At 40.1% G+C, this 19,431-nt stretch overlaps 1 protein-coding gene across 1 annotated transcript in view; it reads right to left on the reverse strand.

Moving 5' to 3' along the window:
* The window catches only part of CEP41 (centrosomal protein 41), a 47,213-nt gene that overhangs the window by 3,375 nt on the left and 24,407 nt on the right, over positions 1-19,431 (reverse strand). Inside the window, exons 3-8 of the mRNA XM_080831405.1 lie at positions 14,892-14,939; positions 9,894-9,955; positions 8,909-8,978; positions 3,345-3,495; positions 1,099-1,250; positions 620-687 (exon numbers count right to left, since the gene is read on the reverse strand). Of these exons, the coding sequence (XP_080687531.1) occupies positions 620-687; positions 1,099-1,250; positions 3,345-3,495; positions 8,909-8,978; positions 9,894-9,955; positions 14,892-14,939 (551 nt within the window). The remainder of the gene's footprint in view (positions 1-619; positions 688-1,098; positions 1,251-3,344; positions 3,496-8,908; positions 8,979-9,893; positions 9,956-14,891; positions 14,940-19,431) is intronic.

Here is a 19,431-nt window from a genome sequence, read left to right on the forward strand (position 1 = left end):
TAAGATGAGATAATGTGCTGCATCAAAAATAGAGTTTATAAAGAGCTTGGGTTAGCCTGGAGAAATACACTGTACTATGAACTGAGGAAAAGTCAAAATACTAAATTATATCTCCAATATGATTTCTCCTTTGTTAAAAAGAATACAGAGAAGACAACTGGAAACAAAATCAGAGTTGTTCAGTTGTACGATTATCAATCTTTTTAATATTTTTCAGTGCTTAGATTATTTTCTATCTGTGTCATTTTTATGAGCAAAAAAGTCAAGTAAAATTTTAAGAAAGAAAAAATTTTAAAACAGAAAGAAAAAAAATTTACCTCTGAAGTTTTTGTTGGGAAAGCTTTCTTGGGGGGAAAAAAGGTCTTAGGACTAACTCTCAACAGATCACAGACTTTAACCTAATGTTTTTTGGCCCACTGCGGGATGGCTTGGAAGCATCTGCCAGGCTGGTCAGGGTACTCAGCAACAGCTAAGAATCCAAATTCTAAAATATGCTAAGTAAGCTAATTAATATCAAAGGTCCTTTACAGAGTTTTTTTTCCCTAGGAGCATGATTCATGTAAGTTTGACTCTTACAGTCCTCAAACCACCCAACTCCTTAAAATGCAACAAAGGATACATATTCAAGAATGTCATTTGAATAAGGGTTCATTGTTCTAGACAGAGTTGCAATTGGGTAACTGTAAGCTGCAAAGAGAAGAAAAAGCTCAGGCAGTTTGTAGCTCTCCGTACAACTTGGCCCCCAATTCCCAGCTGGTTTAAAGTTTAAAAGCTCAAAGAAACATACTTGCAAAATCCACGAGCCATAAACCTAAATACTTTTTTGAGAGAAGAGAAACAGGGCACTATGAACACATTCGGAAGCTTCATGTCACCTTTGAGGACATTTAGCACTGGGCCCCAGAGCCATCTGGGAATGTCACCAACCTCTCTCAAGAGCATTATGGCAGAGCTCAATTCCAGATTCCCATGATGGATCCCATTAACAGAAAATCTCTTTAACTGCTGCCCCTGGGATGTGGCTCCAGTCTGCCGGGACTCTAGAACAGGCTCTGTTCTTGGAGTGAGGCGCTAGAACACCTCCTCTCTCTCTCTTACCTCCAATAATGTGGCACTGCTGGTAAGAATCTCTGTCTCGCACATCTAGTAGCAGGAAGGGGCAGTCGGGGTAAGGTTTGTCTTTGGTGGTGGGCTCTGCTTTCTTCACTAGCCCTTTGTCTAGATCCAGTTCCCCAACACCACTGATGACACTGCAAGTGAAAAGAAGGTCGGCAGAAACTAGTCAGGGGTGAGTGCCTTCAAGGTCAAATGTGTTTCTTCAGAAGAGTCGGAAGAGTACTCAGTGTCTTTTCAAAGGACACTTCAAAGAAAAAGGAAAATGGAAATGGTGTCTCGCTTCTGCCTCTGAATGCACGGCTGTATGGATTCCTATGCTAGCACCCTGGGCCCCGAGGAAGGGACCCAGGCGTCCATCCATACTCACCTTCAGAGAATGCATGTTAGGTCATTAGCATGGCTGAGGGGGCAGAAACCGTTGGGCACATGCCACCTCCAGCAACAAGGACAGCATTCAGAGAAAGAAAGAGGCCAACAGTTAATCTAATGGAATTGTGAAGAGTGTAAGAAATCAGAACAAAACGGGAAAGAATAAGGTTGGTAGGACGGGAAAAAGGAAGGCTTTCTATGTGCATTAGGTGCACTAGAAACCAACATCATGGGGCGCCTGGGTGGCTCAGACATTAAGCATCTGCCTTTGGCTCAGGTCATGATCCCAGGGTCCTGGGATCGAGCTCCGCATTGGGCTCCCTGCTCAGCGGGAAGTCTGCTTCTCCCTCTCTTACTCCCCCTGCTTGTGTTCCTTTTCTCACTGTGTCAAATAAATAAATAAAATCTTAAAAAAAAAAAACAAAACCAACATCATTTTAATGTTTCTCATCTATTTATACAACGACTTATCCGATAGGTATTTCGACCCTTAATGTCTTCAAAAGTTATCTATACTTACTCCCAGTTTATAGGTGACAGTGTTGAGGCTGAAGAGGCTTTTAGATTTGGTGACATTCATATAATGAGACAGAGGAAACACTAGGATTAAATGAATGAGCTCGCCATTGACAGTTATGTTTCTAAGGTCATAAAACTGGTAGCCATATTAAGATTACAGACAAAATGTGGTAAAAAATATGAATCAAAGGCTTAAGAGGAGTGGGTGTTAATGAACAAAATGGCAAGGAGTGAAATGACTGTATTGAAGTAAGAGGATGCCCTTCCCAGGCAAATCTGATGACGTGTCCCCTGATGGCTCCTCTCCCCGCGCAGGAAAATCAAATTCTGCACTTAGACCTGTTCATGCTGTAACTAGATGCCAGCAAGGGCACATTCTGTCGCACCGAAGAAGAAGAGAATCTATTCCCTGTGAAGCTGTACCCTCAGTGGAGGTCTTGTTGGTCCACGTTGCTAATTCCAATTTTAGAGTTCTTGCATGAAATAGTTATAAAAAAAAAATAAATAATAGCAGTACTGGGGCACCTGGGCGGCTCAGTCGGTTAAGCATCTGCCTTTGGCTGCATTCATGATCCGAGGGTCCTGGGATCGAGCCCGGCATGGGGCTCCCTGCTAAATGGGAAGTCCACTTCCCCTCCTGCTCTGCCCCTCCCCCTCCACTTATGCTCTCTCTCTCTCAAATAAATTAAATCTTAAAAAAATAATAGTGGTACTGATGATAGCAATTCGTTCTCTAGCAGACCTAGTTTCTCTGGCACAACTGTTTTGCTTGTAGAAGGGATGGTCGCGTGCTGAAAATCAGCATCAACCTATAATCAACACCTAATATCTGTGAGAAAGTGTTGTATCGTAGTCTATGCAGCAAGGAGGACCAGTCCCGTGCCGTTGGAGAACTGACGCCAGAGGCTGCTTTCATGCTCCTTTGCACCTGCGTAATATCAGAGCAGGGCGTATGGCACTCTATTTTTCTTCTGATTCCAGACAGGGTAATTATAAGCTGCGGCAGACAGAAAAGGAGGCGGGAGTGGGAATCAGAAGATAGTAGTTGTAAAGCTAAGTCCTAATAGCAAACCTGCATCCAGGAAGGCTGAAAAGGATGGAATTAGGGAGTGGAAATGAATGCTCTCCTGGCAATATACTCTTATGCTCGCTAAGATGCTGTGAAAAGATCCAGGCGGTGGCATTTATACCAAGAGAAAATTAGAAGGGCTGGGGTGAAAATGCGGGACTTGACTACTACCAGTCTGTTTCTACGGCGACTAAATCACTGAAACTGGTATCCAGATGAGTATGAAGTCAAATTCAGGGAAAACCCTGAATCCGATGAGCAATAAGCGTACCTCTGCAGAGTCGAGCGGTTGGAGTCCCCCGTTCCCGTGCTGCTTAGGACCTGCATGGGGCTTGGCGACTGCTCCCCGGGGCTCCCCTTCCCGTTGGTCCTGGCACCGATTTCCCTGTCATCGGGCTCTGAAGTCGTCGAGGACTCATGGTCTAAGATTTGCAAAGGGATAAATAAGTGAAGTTGACTTCTGAGTGTATTCACGTGTGCGGCAGTCCCCTTGAAATTAGGTCAAGACAGGGAAATTCCGTCAGGGTTATAAAACTGTCCCGGAAGTTCTAACATCTAGGACCCCAGGAGTCCCTGAGACCTGTTCAGGGGCACCTGCGAGGTCTCTCCTACTGTGTTGATATTTGCACGAATGGTGCCAAAGGGATGGGGGCTACAACTGTGAGCACCTGAGCCACAATCAGGGCAGAGGCACCGAGTTTTATTAGTGACCGTCATATTTGTTCACCGTCATGAATGCGCTCAGTTCATAAATAGGACAGTCATGTTGGGAAAAAGTCCCCGATAGAGCCATAACCATGATTCTATTAACTCTCATCTTTAAGTATACACCTTTTGAATATTCCGTGGGATGAAATGGGGAGTCCGCATATAGCAAGTCGGCTCCAAACCAAGATGCACCATGGTTGTCTCAAGGGAAAATATTAGTGTGATTAGTGCTGCTTTTTGCCCTGAACACCATTTTTACTTGGAAGGAAAACTGACAGAAAAATTATAGTTACTTAGACTCGTGCATGTGGCAGACATTTTCTCAAAAATGATCTAAGCGGACTGTCATTTCAAGGAAAACAACTGATGGTATCTGTTGTGATGATTCAATTTTGAAAAAAAAAATCAGAATTTTGGAAACCCTGTTCGTGCCATCAGGAGCTTGACTGCCTCCCTGTACTTAATGACTTTTCTGATAAGATAGGTGGTGAGTTTAATAAATATTATTAGTTTTTTTGGATACTGTGTAATGAATGAAATTTGTCAATGTTTGGAAGATCTTCATAACTCGGTGAATCGATCTTTTCCAAATGACCAATGGATGATGTTATAAAATCATGCACGGGTAGGAAGATTAATTCAAAGTACATGACAGACCAATGGGTTTAATGGAACAGAGTATGAAACCCGCATTGATATGGTTTCAGGTTCTACATTACAACTAACCTTTAAGAAGCTACGGGTTGTCAGGTTTTGGTATAGTATTGAAGGTATGTATCCGCAATTATCTGAAAGGGCTATTAAAAGATTCTCCCCTTTTCAACTACAGATCCATGTGAGGCTAGATCTTCTCCATGTACTTCAACCCAAACAGCATATTGCAGTGGACTGAATGCAGAAGCCATGAGAATCAGCTGTCTACTATTCAATCAGACATCGAGATTTACAAAAAAATGTGAAACAATATTATGCTCAGTAAACTTTTTTTTCCGTTTTGGAAATACAACTATTTTGCATAAAAATGTTATTTATGTTTGCAATGGGTTCAGTATCACTATTTGTAAATGAAATAGTAAATAAATATTTTTAAGTTCTCAGTTAAAAATTTTAATATCCTAAATATTAGCAGATATAATGTCCATAAACCAAAACTCTTTGAGGCCCTCAATTTCAGAGTGCAGAGGGACACTATACCAAAAAGTTTGAGAATTCGCTATTCTAACTGGTACAGTGAGAGAAGAAATAGAACTAAGAGGCCTAATTATTGAAGAGAATATTAACATTTACTTTGCATATGATATATATATACCTAGAAACTTCAGAAGAATTCTATGAGCATAAGGGAAATAAGTATGTGGTTAAATTAAAAAAAAAGAAATACTAAAAAACTATTTTTTAATATGCCAATTAGAAAGGAATATGATCAGCATCTTGTTTACAGTAACAACTGCAAATATTAGATATCCTCTCCTCAAAGATAAGCCTATTAAGACATGTAAAGGATCTGTAAAAACTTACAGCCTTTATAGGTCTTCTAAAAATTTTACTTAAGAGACATTAAAGACAATCTGAATGAAGACAGTGATATACCTTCACATTCCTGACTGGCTGACTAAAAGTGAAATGATATTAATTCTTTTCAAACTTAATTTTTAGACATAAAACAATCCCAATGGGATTTCTGAAAAGCTTAAAGGGATTTTAAAGATGAGAGAGAAAAATATTTTATATATAAAATATTATATATACGTAATATAAAATATATGTAAATATTTTATATTTATATCATATACACACACACAGACACACATACATACATACAGGTAATTTAGAGACTATGCCTTAGCAAATAGTAAGTATCATATATTGGAAAGATAAATGACCAAAAGAATGCTGAACCACAAACCAGAACAATGGAACATGAGAACACAGAAATAAAACCCAGAATATACATAAAAAGCTAATATATATGTTAAAGGTAACATCACAAATCAGAGGGTAAAGGGAGAACGACTGAGCAGATGATGGTGGGATATTGCGCCTACTATCTAGAAAAATCAAATTTAGAAAAACCCCTCGCATCATATACCAAAATATTAACAAATAGATGGATGTAGGAAAACAAACAACAAAGCTAACAGAAGAAAGTATAGGTGAATCATTTATCTTGTTATGGATTTTATGAGCCTAAGGCAATAAAAGAAAACACAACATGAAAGGTTAATAGATTTAATCTTGTAAAAATGCAACAAACCTCGTGTATGTCAAAAACCAACATGAAAATTAAAAGGTGAGTAACAAATTAGGAAAAATATCTATGACCTAGATGCATGAGAAAAGGTTAATATACTTAATTCACAAAGTGTTTTTTAATTACCTAGTGCTTTAATTGAAAAAAGATCCCGTGTACAAGGTAAAAATGCAAACAAGATAAAACTATTAATAGGGAAAGGGAAGTCCCCTCCCACTGCAGACCCATAGGCCCTCAGGCTCCTCTCCCGATGGAACTACATTCAGAGATTTATGTCTCCTTCCAGAAATAAAATAACCATGGACTTTAGCATCTATTTTATTTCTTCCTCTTTTTACATATCAGGAGATGCCATTCATACTGCTCTATACTTTGGTTTTTTGTTTTGTTGTTGTTTTATTTTTACTTAAGGATACAGCTTGAAAACTGTTTCAAATCATTAAGTAAAGCTTTTTCTCATTCATTTTCAAGGCTGTACTGGTTTCCAATATTTAAAGATATCCTAATATACAGAGCTTTTACAAATCAGTAAAAGATGGACATACCACAAGAGGAAAAAAATGGGGAAGGACATGTAATGTTCTCAGAAGAAACAGGTATGACCAACAAATACATACATACAAAAAAGGTCTATTTCATGATCAGAGAGATTCAAAGGAAAATTATTAGATGCCACTTTTCATCTACCAAATTGGCAAACTTTTGCAAAAATGATAATTATTCAGCAATGCCTAGGATGAAGAGAAACAGGTCTTCTCATTTATTTGTTGGGAATGCGAACAGGAAGAACCATTCCGGAGATAATGTGGAATCAGCATCCAGCATCTTAAAACGGTTCTATCCTTTGACCATCTGCAGCAATTTATCTTCAGGGAATAATCAGAAGCACATGGACGTTTACGTATTTACATTACAGCATTGTTTTATAAAAGTGAGAAATTAGAAAAACTGTAATGTCCAATAGGAGAATAATTAAATAAATTATGGTATATTCACAGGACAGGCATTATATGACAACATAACCTTCATAATTCAGGTTTTGAAGCCCATTTAATGACATAGGATAGTATGCATGATAAAATGTTAATTTCAAACAGCACAATTCACAAGTATGCCCAAAGAGAAGGGATTTGGCTGGGCAGTTAGATAGGGGTAAAATAGAGCAAAATGTTAGCAAGGATTATTTAATTTTCTTTATATAGTTTTTGGGTTTTTTTTTTTTTTGCCGTTTTCTAATTTTCTAGAAATACACTTTTAAGTCAGGAAAAAAACAATAAACATTACAAAAGTAGATTTTTTTTTATTCCTTCAAAAATAGCCAATATGCATACAATCTGTTCTACAGGCATTCCTGAGTGAGTTATTATTCTGTGTAGAGCACTAGAAAAACACTAATATTACTCACACATTATGGTGTCCTACTTTATAAGAGCCTATTTTGCTGTGCAAATTCATCTCAGAAGAGAAAATTGCATGTGCCCATATGTTCCAGTGCTGCAACTGCAATGAATTAAAGGACCAAATCCAGGTACTTATATAACCAGGTTAAAATTGGGAGTACTTCTATGAGGAGACTCAATTATCTCTGTTACAAAGAGCCCTTATTTCTCTGCCGTGTGAGAGGCATCTGTCAAAGTTAAATTCCTGTCTTTGTCAGATGCTCTTTATCCTCCCTAACAAAAACAAGCCCAGGGAGATGACAGTTAAGTCGCACAAAACCAGGGCTTGGACTTCCTGAGAAACTTGTCCTGAAATCAGAAGTCAGATTCCTGGCCTCCATCAACCTTCACAGAACACATTTCCCTTCAGTAAACAGCCACACATTTGACGGTTGAGTACCTCAGGATAAAATAAAGACCTTAACTCTGTGTATTCTTTTTCGAGAGTACAACTAAGAGGTTTTATTTTCCACTCGGTGTTTCAGAAAGGAAACCTGGAGCTTCTAGAAGCCTATCTTCCTGGCCCTATCTCCAACCCAGCACCCATCCCCACCCCCATTCACCCCACGGCCGCCAGGCTGGATGACTTGTTGCCCAAACTCGCGTGGAGCTTCTCATTCTCCGCATGCCTTTCTTTGCTCAGGTTGCAAGAACCTCACCCTTAACTTGTACCCTGCTGGGATTCTACCCTCCTTTATGGCCCAGTTCAAAAGCTTTTTAAGAAAGCCTACCTCAGTTTTCTAACTGGAAAGTACCTTTCCTTCCTCAGAACTCCCATAGCAAAGACACTGATTGTTACCAGACACCTGCAAATCTCTGTATCCTGAGCCCATTCCTTACTGGCTGTGTCACCTTGAGCATGTAATGTAACCTCTGAGGCTTCGGCTTCTCATCTCTAAAGTGTACCTTCTAGAGTTTTCGATAAGATTAAATAAGAAAACTTGAGTACGGTACTTAGCAATATATATTCTCTCCAGTTCTCCATTATGAATTTCTGCCACGTTCGTGATTTTGTGCTTCTGTTCCCGCTCTCCTCATCCAGTACACATACGTGTGTGTGCGTGTGCACTTGCGGCTACCAGCTCCATGTAAGCAGAGCAGGCCTTATTCATCTCTGTGGTCTCCTAGCACCTAATACTGTGACCTGTGCGTATAGAGAAGGCACTAAAAATATTTGTTGGAAAGTAATTAGTATATTAAACACATCAAAAACATTTAAAACTACAAATGTTAGCCAGAAAACCAGATGGCTTTTGAAAATAGATAAGAATTAACAATTAAAGCACCAGATAGCATTGCCCGGAGAGTAACAATCTAACTGCAAATAGACCCGTCAAAGTCCCATTCCCTGTGAACACAACAGCGAAGGCGGACGGGGCAAGCACTTTGGTCAAATGGTCAATCACTTATCTACCCCACATCCTCGATTCCCATTACCTTCCAGCCTTTGAATCTCTTCAGCTGTCACTTCCAGTGTCTGATCAGATAGGGAAGCAACTTGGATGACCTGATAGAAGAAAGAATGAAATGTATAGGTGCATGTATGCTTGTCTTTAAACAGAGGCAATTCTGTCTTTTATAAAAGATGAGGAAACATCAAACATCAAGAACTCTGGGTTTAAGGAACCGTCAGTGTCCTCCATTGGAGACTAAATCTCAGGCCTCCTTATTTTGGGAGTGGTAATCATACCGCACGCAAATGATGGTTCCAGAAATAAAAGCTTCATTTAAAACATCATGTAATAAACTAAAAAGACCAAAAAGGGCAATTTGGGACAAGAAATGTGAATAAATAATCATATATATTTCAGTCTCAATGTGCAGTACTTACAATGACAGAACTGAATCAACAACTCTACATGCAATGAGGAAATAAATGTAATTATAAATATATTCAGCACAACACCATATACCTAAACACAGTTTTTAAGGCACTTTTCACAGCTCAGCTCCTAAGACCCAAGATCCACCTTGAGGTACATCAATGAAACTCATGTTTGGGGGGCCCGAGAAACACTTTGTCCATAATTTTCAAATGAAAGAAGAAAGTGACTTTCCCAAAGTAACAAATAGCCCATAGCAATCACCTGGTTTCATGGAGAAAAACATCCAAACAATCCAAAGACCACAATTCTAGATTCTAAATATTAAATTAAAGGGTGCAAGGAAAGGAAAAAAAAAAAACAACAACCTAAGCCATAAGTGTGATGATTGAAAGGCAGAACGTGCACTTTATAAAATTCTTACCAAAGAAGACTGTTCATACTACACTTGAGTGAGCACACACACCACACATCAATCCTCCCGTAGGTGTAAAGAATCAGAAGGAACTCTTCTACAAACATTACCTAGCGTGGCATTGGAAATACTCACATAAACCAGCGCAAATTAGAGTCTTTACTCCAAAGGATTTTAAACTTACCAGCTGGGCAAAAGTTGTAACTTTTAGTCTCTTGAAAAGCTCATCCTTTTTGTATCTATAATCTGAAAAGTAGGATAGGACAAATAATTTTCTAGGTATATTTTTCTTAGAGGTACTCATTCTTTCTACTCATCAAGTTAGACGGTGTAATTTTCAAGTGATTTATTTGTTTTTACATATCCTATCTCATATAGGATCCTCATGGTATGGTCAAAATGAAGTGTGCAACACATTTTTATCACCTCTATATTCCCACCTCTGCTTTGGCTAGTAGGAAGCCTAAAGTCAATTTATAAGTCATCTTTTTGTGTCTGGTGACTTTACCCCTTGCATTTTTTCTATCTGCTTACCATTTTTCCCTTTTACTCTGCTTTCTTTTTTTTTTTTTAATTAAAAAAAATTTTTTTTAAAGATTTTATTTATTTATTTGAGAGAGAATGAGTGAAAGAGAGCATGAGAGAGGAGAAGGTCAGAGAGAGAAGCAGACTCCCCAAGGAGCTGGGAGCCCGATGCGGGACTCGATCCTGAAAGTCCGGGATCATGACCTGAGCCGAAGGCAGTCGTTCAACCAACTGAGCCACCCAGGCGCCCTCTTTCTTTCTTTTGACCACTGTTGTATTACATGCATTTTGTAAGACACTTTAAATCCTTTTCCCAACAAAGAGATTGGGGGGGGGTAATAAATGCCTGCATTTTGCAAATGAGGACAGAGACCCAGAGAAGCTCAGTTGCCCCAGGTCAAACAGCTGGTAAGACATTCACACCCTATTATTCTAACTCTGCCCTGAAGGGAGAACGGTTCTGTTCCTGAGGTTACAAATTATGCTGGAGACACAGGACAACCTCCCCCCACCTCCGCCCCAATCACCACCACCACTGCCACTGCACTGGGCACAAAGTTAGGCCTGGTGCAGATAATCTTTCCTATCAGTTTCTCTGCAACTCCACTTCCGTAAAAATCCACCTACTCAGTGTTCCAAGATGAAAAAGTTCCCGAGACCTGTCGTGCAGCAGTGTCACATTTAAAAATGGTGAAGAGGGGGGCGTCTGGTTGGCTCAGTGGGTTAAGCCTCTGCCTTGGGCTCAGGTCATGATCCCAGGGTCCTGGGATCGAGCCCCGCATCGCATCGGGCTCTCTGCTCCACAGGGAGCCTGCTTCCTCCTCTCTCTCTGCTTGCCTCTCTGCCTACTTGTGATCTCTGTCTGTCAAATAAATAAATAAAATCTTTTAAAAAATATATATAAATAAATTTAAAAAATAAAAATGGTGAAGATGGTACATTTTATGTTAGGGTTTTTTTGTTTGTCTTTTTTTGTTGTCGTTGTTGTTGTTTTTTAACCAGAGTTAAAAAAAAAATCATCATCCTGAAACATCAGTATTTATTCAGCTCTATCCTGACAGTCCTGAGACATGATTCAAATGGGGACAACTTTTACGCTTGTTTGTTGTTAACAGTTCTTCATATCACATTGAAAGGTCTTAAAATTTAGCCAGTCTCACACGATCTAGTATCTGTCCCACAGAGGCATGTTAAAAGTTCCTTAAAATTTCCTGAAGATGACTGCCAATTCTGAAGAGTTTTCAGCATGGAACTCCCACCCACCCTTATGCTTCCCTTCATCTCTACATTTTTATATTGGCGCCATGATTCTTTAAGTACTTCCTCATTAATTCCGAATTACTCAAGGTTAGGTGGATAATTACTGTGGCCTTCACAGGGTAGAAGTCGCATAAACCGAGACTCCTAGCAACAAAGGAAAGGATTAAAGGTATTTAAAATTATTTACCTGGTGTTACTAATCATTTCCATGAATTTTCCAAAAACCAACACAGAACAAATCCTTTGGAGGATGTTAGCTTGGTTGACCAAAACACCTTATGACTCAAGAGTCAGGAAATAATAGTACTTTAAAAACTAGACTTCTGTCACTATATCGGGACTCTTTGTTACGATGAATTCAAGCTTCTCTGCTCTCTCATGTCTCAAAGAGAGACAGGTGGCTAATAACTAACCATTACTTCTAGATAAGTCTCATAATAGCTTCTTCTGGATACAAAAAGGTAACAAACCTAGATGCAAAGGAGTTTCTAAGACCCACCAGGACGCAGACCCAAGACTACCACCAAACCTGCCCACCAAAAGTCATTTATGTCCATCACAGTGGCAATAAAATCAGCCAATCAAGAGAGTCAACAATTTTCAAGTAGCTTGCTCTGTGGCATTTCTCCACTGATAAATAGTTACATAGTTTGAAATACTTCTCCACTTCTTCACATTCCCAGTACAAAATGTACCCATCCAAATCCCCTTTGACAAAGTAGAAATGATCTCAAACGAAAAACAGACTCTCGTCTATTCTGCTGACTGGCATATCTAGGATCCTCTCATAGGCACTCAGAATCCCGCTGTACATTTGAACCTGAACTCTACATACCTGGTTCTTGTTTAGAAGGACAGCCATCGTTAGGACTCTCTGACATTCTTACTCAGAGATAAAAGATCAACCTGGACGTTTTACTAGTAAGTTTTAAAGTTTATTAAAAAGGCTGACTTGGAAAGTTCTGTCAGTCTTTCCTTGCAAGGGCGAACAGAGCTTTAAGAATGGAGCTTCTGCTACCCTCACTTCTCCCAAACTCCAGGACGAAGACAAAAAAAATCCTAGTTTTAGATATGTTATCAAGTTTTGCTTCTCCGGTAAGTGCGGAGTCTCAGGCTGGCTCTCTCGAGTTACTGGAAGGACAGAGACCTGACTATCTAGGATGCTTCAGACTGGGTTCAGCTAGTGTCACCCAACCACCAGAAACCAAGAATAGGCTTTGTATGCAGTCAATAGACACAGAGTGTCTATTTTCCTGAGACAGAGCAGAAAGAATATTCAGATTACAAAGGAATTCTGCGTTTTCAGGGTTCTGTTAAAACACGTTAGTAGCAAAGGGAAGTTGGGTTCACAGTGGAAGACAAATCAAAGGAAGTAAGAGAAAAAGGTTTGTGATTTCACAGAAAGACATGGCATCTAAGGTAACCCGAGAAAAGTGAGGGGTCTAGGGTGTCACGAAACAAGGCAATATTCTCCTCCCTTGTGACCCAAAAGAACATCTACAGCAAAAAATGGGGAAAGAGAAGGAAAGAGCTTCCAAAATGTAGATCTCAAACCAGAATCTGAAGTAATTCTAGTCAGGGAATCAGCACAAAGTCTGTGAAATAAAGTGAGAGGAGCCTCCTGTCTTACTAAAAGGAAGCCCAAAACTTCTAAAGAGGGAAGCAAACATTTTCAAGGACTTTATCTAGAGGTATTTGGGTGTGGGGGGGTAGAGGGTGGGGAGACAAGCTCCATTTAAAGTTTAGATATTAGAGGAACCACATTGTGCTTTTTTCTTTCTTTCTTTTTTTTTTTTTTAAGATTTTATTTATTCATTTGACAGAGAGAAAGATCACAAGTCAGGACAGAGGCAGTCAGAGAGATAGGGGGAAGCAGGCTCCCCGCTGAGCAGAGAGCCTGATGTGGGGCTTGATCCCAGGACCCTGAGACCATGACCCAAGCCGAAAGCAGAGGCCCAACCCACTGAGCCACCCAGGTGCCCCCACATTGTGCTTTTAAGAAATGTTTTAAACAGGGTTCAGCAATCTGGGTGGAATGGGACATTTTCAGAGGACAAATCTTGGTGTGGACATGAGTGCTTACACTAAGCTACGAATGGATAGGAGGCAAAAGAGATCGCAGACCCAACCAGAAGCAAGCCAGCTGAATTTTACCTGCTGTGGATAAACTAAGGATGACAACAATGAGGCATGGGTGAGTAATGAGATTTTTTTTCCAAATAAGTTTAAAATGGTAAAATATGCTATATATATATATATATATACACACACACATACACACTTATGTAATGTAAAATATAATAAAAGTACAAAATCTGATATAAATGAGCGAAGAAGAAAAGGATAGTGTGACATTACACAGGAAAAAACAAATGTCTGTAACAGCCCTTACAGCCGAACACGGCAACCAGCAGGGTCACAGCATAAAGCCGCCCCTGAGTCCTGACGCTATCGGCTGGGGTTTCTTAATACCGCGGCAATTCAAAAGAAGCAGAAACGTTATCATTTAAATTAAAAGGCCTGTGTTATAAAAACAGAAGTTCTGGTGAACTCTGGGTTTGTAATATTCTCTTCCCGAAGGATGTGTATTACCAGAGTGAAGTCCTGAACTGGGAACCATTAGAGGGCCTCTTGCCTCCCATTAGCTAACTACTCCTCTGGCACCGGGTCCCTCTACTGAGGAGATGGACAGATCCATCTTAGGAAACAGATGTTTCTACTTCTTTCATTCTGGCCTTGGTGTGTACACTTTCCATCCATTTTGGACACAAGTTGAAAAATTAAGATTTTGTGCAAGGGTGATACACTCGGTGACTAGTAGCTTATCTTGGAAGCAGATTAGTTTGTAAAAAGGATGTGCATGAAATATGATTTTTAATTAAAGGAAAGCAGACTGCAATGAATTTAGAAGGCATGGCAGCACCACTTAAGACTAAGCTCTTTCCCTCTCGCCCCCCATGTCTTTCATGAATAACTGACTAATTTATACACCAAAGGAGGCTATGAAGGGAGAGGTAGTATGCTTACTATCTCAGGCATAGAAAAAAATGAAGAAGATAGGAAAGATCATGACCTTGAAAAAGGTCGTGGAGATTGCAGTCCAGTGAAACAAGAAGGTCGGACTCTCAACTGCCTAACTAGAGAGCTCATTCTGCATTCTAACACTAACATCTCCTGTGGGATGTTAGTTGGGCAGAACTCAGCCCTCAGGTGACAACCTTAGCAGCTGGCTGGGATGGTACATGAGTTTCCCACATCCTCCTTGGCACCTGCCAGGCTCGCCCACCTCCCATAGCTCTCCATGCCTGTCAGCTGTAGGATGGGGCTAAGGTTGTTAATAACCGACTTCTAGAACTTCAGGGCTCCATTATCCCAGACCATCAATAGTGTTACTCACTTTTTTTGATCTCTTCTAGCTTCTCTGTGTATTTAGTCATACTGTTACCTAGAAAGAGAATAAAATAGGCTCTTAGTAGAAGAAAATGAGTGAACACTGTAAAAACAGAATGGAGTACAAGTATTCCCTAAGCCTTCTTATCCTCTTCTTATGGAATCATAGTAGGTAAATGGGCCACATTAACAGTCTTTTGGATTATATAGCCTCGTTAAACGATGAGGAATCAAGGGGAAAGTATTGGTCACATGTATGGAAAGGGTACACACCCAGTAAACACTAGGAAGTCCCAGGCCATACAAATGATCACTTTATATAATCTTTTTTTTTTTCTTTCTGAGTCAAGACTTTCCTCCTCCCTTTATTCTCCCATAATCTTTCTGTGGGGAAAATGTGCCAATGAGAAAGAAAAAAGCAAGGATCTCTCTGAATGTCTAAAATGTGCTGCTGTGGCTACCCAAGCAAGCCCTTGCCCTCTGCTTAGTCTTTGTGGTTTCCCTCGCTTTCCTGAACTTGGTCTTCAACTTTTCTTGCTGATGTTGCAGCCTGAACTAGACCACACAGTCTGTGCCCTAGTATTCACCATGGATTTGATCTGCTAAGAAATAACAGCAGATTCCCACCATTGCGGAGAGCACTGAGCCCTCGTGTTCTATAGCCTGGTTCTACAATACTGGGGCTAGCCAAGGTGGTTTGGAGGGTTTCCATACACTAAAACTGGGCCAGGATCCTTTTGGTTTCCGAACGAACCAAAGGTCTAGTTCCCAAGCCAGGGGCTATTATTTTTTACTGGGCATGCTTCAATTTGATTCAATACAGCAAGCTCTGCCTGGCATTCGAAAGATACAGCAAAAAAGGGGAAAACTGTTTCAAAGTTTCTCATTTTGAAAATTGTGCTAACTTTTAAGCTTTGGGAGGAGCTAGTCCGATTCAGTCCCAACTTCAGATAAAAGAAATGCTTTCAATTAATGGCACGAACTGATGTTTTTTAAGGACTAGCCTGAACTTTTCTTCATGTTTTAGGTCAGAAGTAGAGAAAATTCTTGCTCTGAAACTCAAAATACATCTTCAAAACAGAACAAAAATCTTATATCATGTTATTTTATCTTTACTTATAAATTCATCAGAGAATAAAATTCCACTGAGTTAAAAACAGTTATTCTTTTTTTTTTTTTTTTCCACCTGAAGACACATACTGTCCGGATCAGGATGAGACAGCAGGACACAGTGTAGCCCTAGAGCCAGATTGTGGCCTTCCAAAAGCTCAGAGACACATGACAGCAGTCAGGGCTGCTGAAACGCCTGAGACTTCTCAGGAGAGACCCTGAAAATGGCTAAGAGATTCAAACAGCACCCCATACCAACATAGCATCAAATATGATCTTTTCTAGGTTCTTCAGCTGGAAGTAACCTGAGATGTGACCAGATTTCTGGAGTGGGAGCCACGAATTCTTCCTCAACACACACCCTTCTCCCTTTGCAACTTTGACCTCAGGTGGGAACCCACTGGTCAATACAATGGGGGAAGAAGACATGGCAAACGTCTCATTCTTAAACTATTTTACATAACAGATTTTGGTCACGAGTGTTCCTGAGTCCCCTATATTTGTGTGTTGCTGACCCAGCAGTTAGCTTCTTTTGGCCTGGCAGCTTCAGGCAGTCTCGTCAGACGGCTGAGGTCCAGGGGCATCTGGATGGCTCGGTTGGTTGAGTGTTTGCCTTCGGCTCCAGTCATGATCCCAGGGTCCTGGGATCGAACCCCATATCGGAGCTCCCTGCTCAGTGGGGAGCCTGCTTCTCCCTCTCCAGTTCCCCCCTTGCTTGTGTTCCCTCTCTCACTGTCTCTCTCTGTCATAAATAAATAAGATCTTAAAAAAAAAAAAAAAAAGAAGGAGGCCGAGGTACAAAAAGGATCACCGATTTGTCCAGTGACACAGCAAATGAGTAACTCAGCCGGGCTGAATGTTCCCAACCTCCTGGTTTGTAATATGGCTCACGAGAACATACTGCTTCTCTCGGGTGTGCTGCTTTTAAAAAAACACGATTTCACTGTGAGGTAAATATGTAGGAAGTGTGATTTCCCTGATAGTAGCAGGTGGGACCCATTTTACACTCTGAACTCCCCGAGGCACACCACACATGGAAGACAACAGCCAGGCTTATTATATGGCCTTTATTATTAAAACATTGCATTTCCAGTCTAGAGAGGTTTCCACCAACAGCCAACCAACACCAAGCCCGTTTCTCAATCAGTCAATTATCAGCATTTTCTGAGTATTTACCCAGCACTTCGTCTTTGTGGCAGCGGGGCCTCACACCAACCCTGTGAGGTAGGCCGGCGTGCCTTCGGTTTCTCCCACTAAAGGAGAAGGCAGGCAAACGCAGTCTTTTGCAGAGGTATACAGATATTTGGTAAAATTAAGAACAAATCTGAGAGGGTGACTGCTAAGGAGGTCTTTTCATTATAGACATTCATTCTATCCAAGCAGTGGGGGAAAAGAGGAAATGGGGAATTTCTGCATTGTTTCAGGTAGAGAAAGACACTAGGATGCCTGCCATGAAAGATCCTTAAAAATGATTTTAGAAAGTATGAAATGTAGTATATTTCACCCCACTTCATAGAATACTTCTATCTTAACTACGCAGTTTATCTTACTGGATCTAATTGCATCTGAAAACAGGCTTTTGACTACCTTCTAAAAAGACTAGAAATGAATCAACTCTGTAATTGGCTTATTTATAAATGCAGCTTTGTTTCATACAAAAGGAGCATAAAAGACTATCAGCAAACCAGTTCTTTTCTTTTAACTGAAATTACACATTACTGCTAGATAAATTTTCTGAGACAAGACTTTGATTAAAAAAAAAAAATGTCAGTGGCTCCCCATTGCTTCCTGACTAAAGTTTAAACTCCTTGTTCTAGAGCTGAAAGCACCAACGTCTTACCTGCCTCTTCAATCTTGCCTTAATTACTAAACTTGACAAACTCTCCGTTAGTCTTCTGTTCTCTAACATGTCATCTTGTCCATGTAATCATAATAGCTCACCCAGCTGGAAGTGACCTTTCCCTCCTCTGAACTTCTACAGACTCAGCTCACCACCCACAAGGAATTCATCATCCTACCGCCTCATTTGTGTGCAAGTCTTATCTACCTTCTGATAGTGAAAGCCAAAGACTATTCACACACACACACACACACACACACACACACACACACACGGAATCTTTATCTCTTCCATTGTCTAGCACAAAAGGTACTTGGAATTATTTGCTAAGTGAAATATACTATGAAGATCTACTATCTGAAGAATCCTTATAATGAATTATTTTATAACACAAATTATCATGCCCCCAATTTGGCTTGAGTTTTTGGATACTTGATTTTTTTTTGAGCTAGGCACAACTTGATCATTATCACAGTTTATGTTTTGTACTATCTATGTGACATCCATATTATTTCAAGACTTGGGTAACCTCGAAATGTATAAGGTGGCATTCAGCTTCTACCTAAGTTTATATTTTAAATTACAAAAAAGATACCTACACACACACCTCTCTCTCTCTATACACACACACACACACACACACACACACACACACACACACATATACACATATGTATTTATATACATAAAAACGTTTTGCAATTAGAATCAAGAGACAACCCAACTCCATCAACAGTGCTACGCAAGAGAGAGCACAGTCGATAAACGGAGTGACTCATTCGTTAGATTTTTTCCCCTTTGTTTTCCTATAATTTAATAACATTATTTGCACTGAGCCAGTAAAGAAAGCAAGTGATTTTGAGCAGCAGCAATCTAAAGTGGGCAAGATTTATAAGGCACGAACTCAGTTGCTAAGAGACAACTCCATTGCTTTATTTTTCTTCAATATTTCCCTCCTCTACTGAGAAGTTCTTTGGCTCAGAAGGAGCAGAAAGCGTGAAAAGAAGCACAGTGGTCCTTTGTTAATCTCAGTAAGTTATATGAGTGTATAGTGCTTTCTGGTTTATAAAAGGCTTTCACATACATTTCTTCCTTTGACATAAGAAACAGAATTAAATACTAAATAAAAGTGAAGAGTACCTTGTCTGTAATGAATTTGAGTGCTTAAGATCAAGGCTATTAGCAAATATTCAGGCAGAGTAGAGGCTAAAAAAGAAAAAGAAAATGACTAGTTCGTGTGGCAATAACAAGAGTAATATGAATTTTTAAAAAATTGAAAATAAGGCTAGAAGAGGCACAGTGGAGAAAATCTACAGAATTTTAGAAAACTGAAGACATTTGAAATTAGATTGGCTAGAGACTGAAATGAGAGGCTAATGCAGGCGATGAAAGAGTGCAGGACACTGACAAAGGGAGAGCCCTGTGGTTTGGAAAGTGTCCCTTCATCAGCCTGTGGTGCTGCGGAACGGAAACCCAGAAACGGTGCTTGAGAATACACCAGAACCCTGCGGTGGAGACCGAACAAAACGCCGTCAGGGATTTCGTCAGAAGCATAATCCATTCATGGCACTGGCTGGCAAGGCTGGGGAGCCGGTTA

The sequence above is a fragment of the Martes martes genome, assembly GCF_963455335.1.
Source record: "Martes martes genome assembly, contig: scaffold_152, whole genome shotgun sequence".
NCBI classification, from domain to species: domain Eukaryota; kingdom Metazoa; phylum Chordata; class Mammalia; order Carnivora; family Mustelidae; genus Martes; species Martes martes.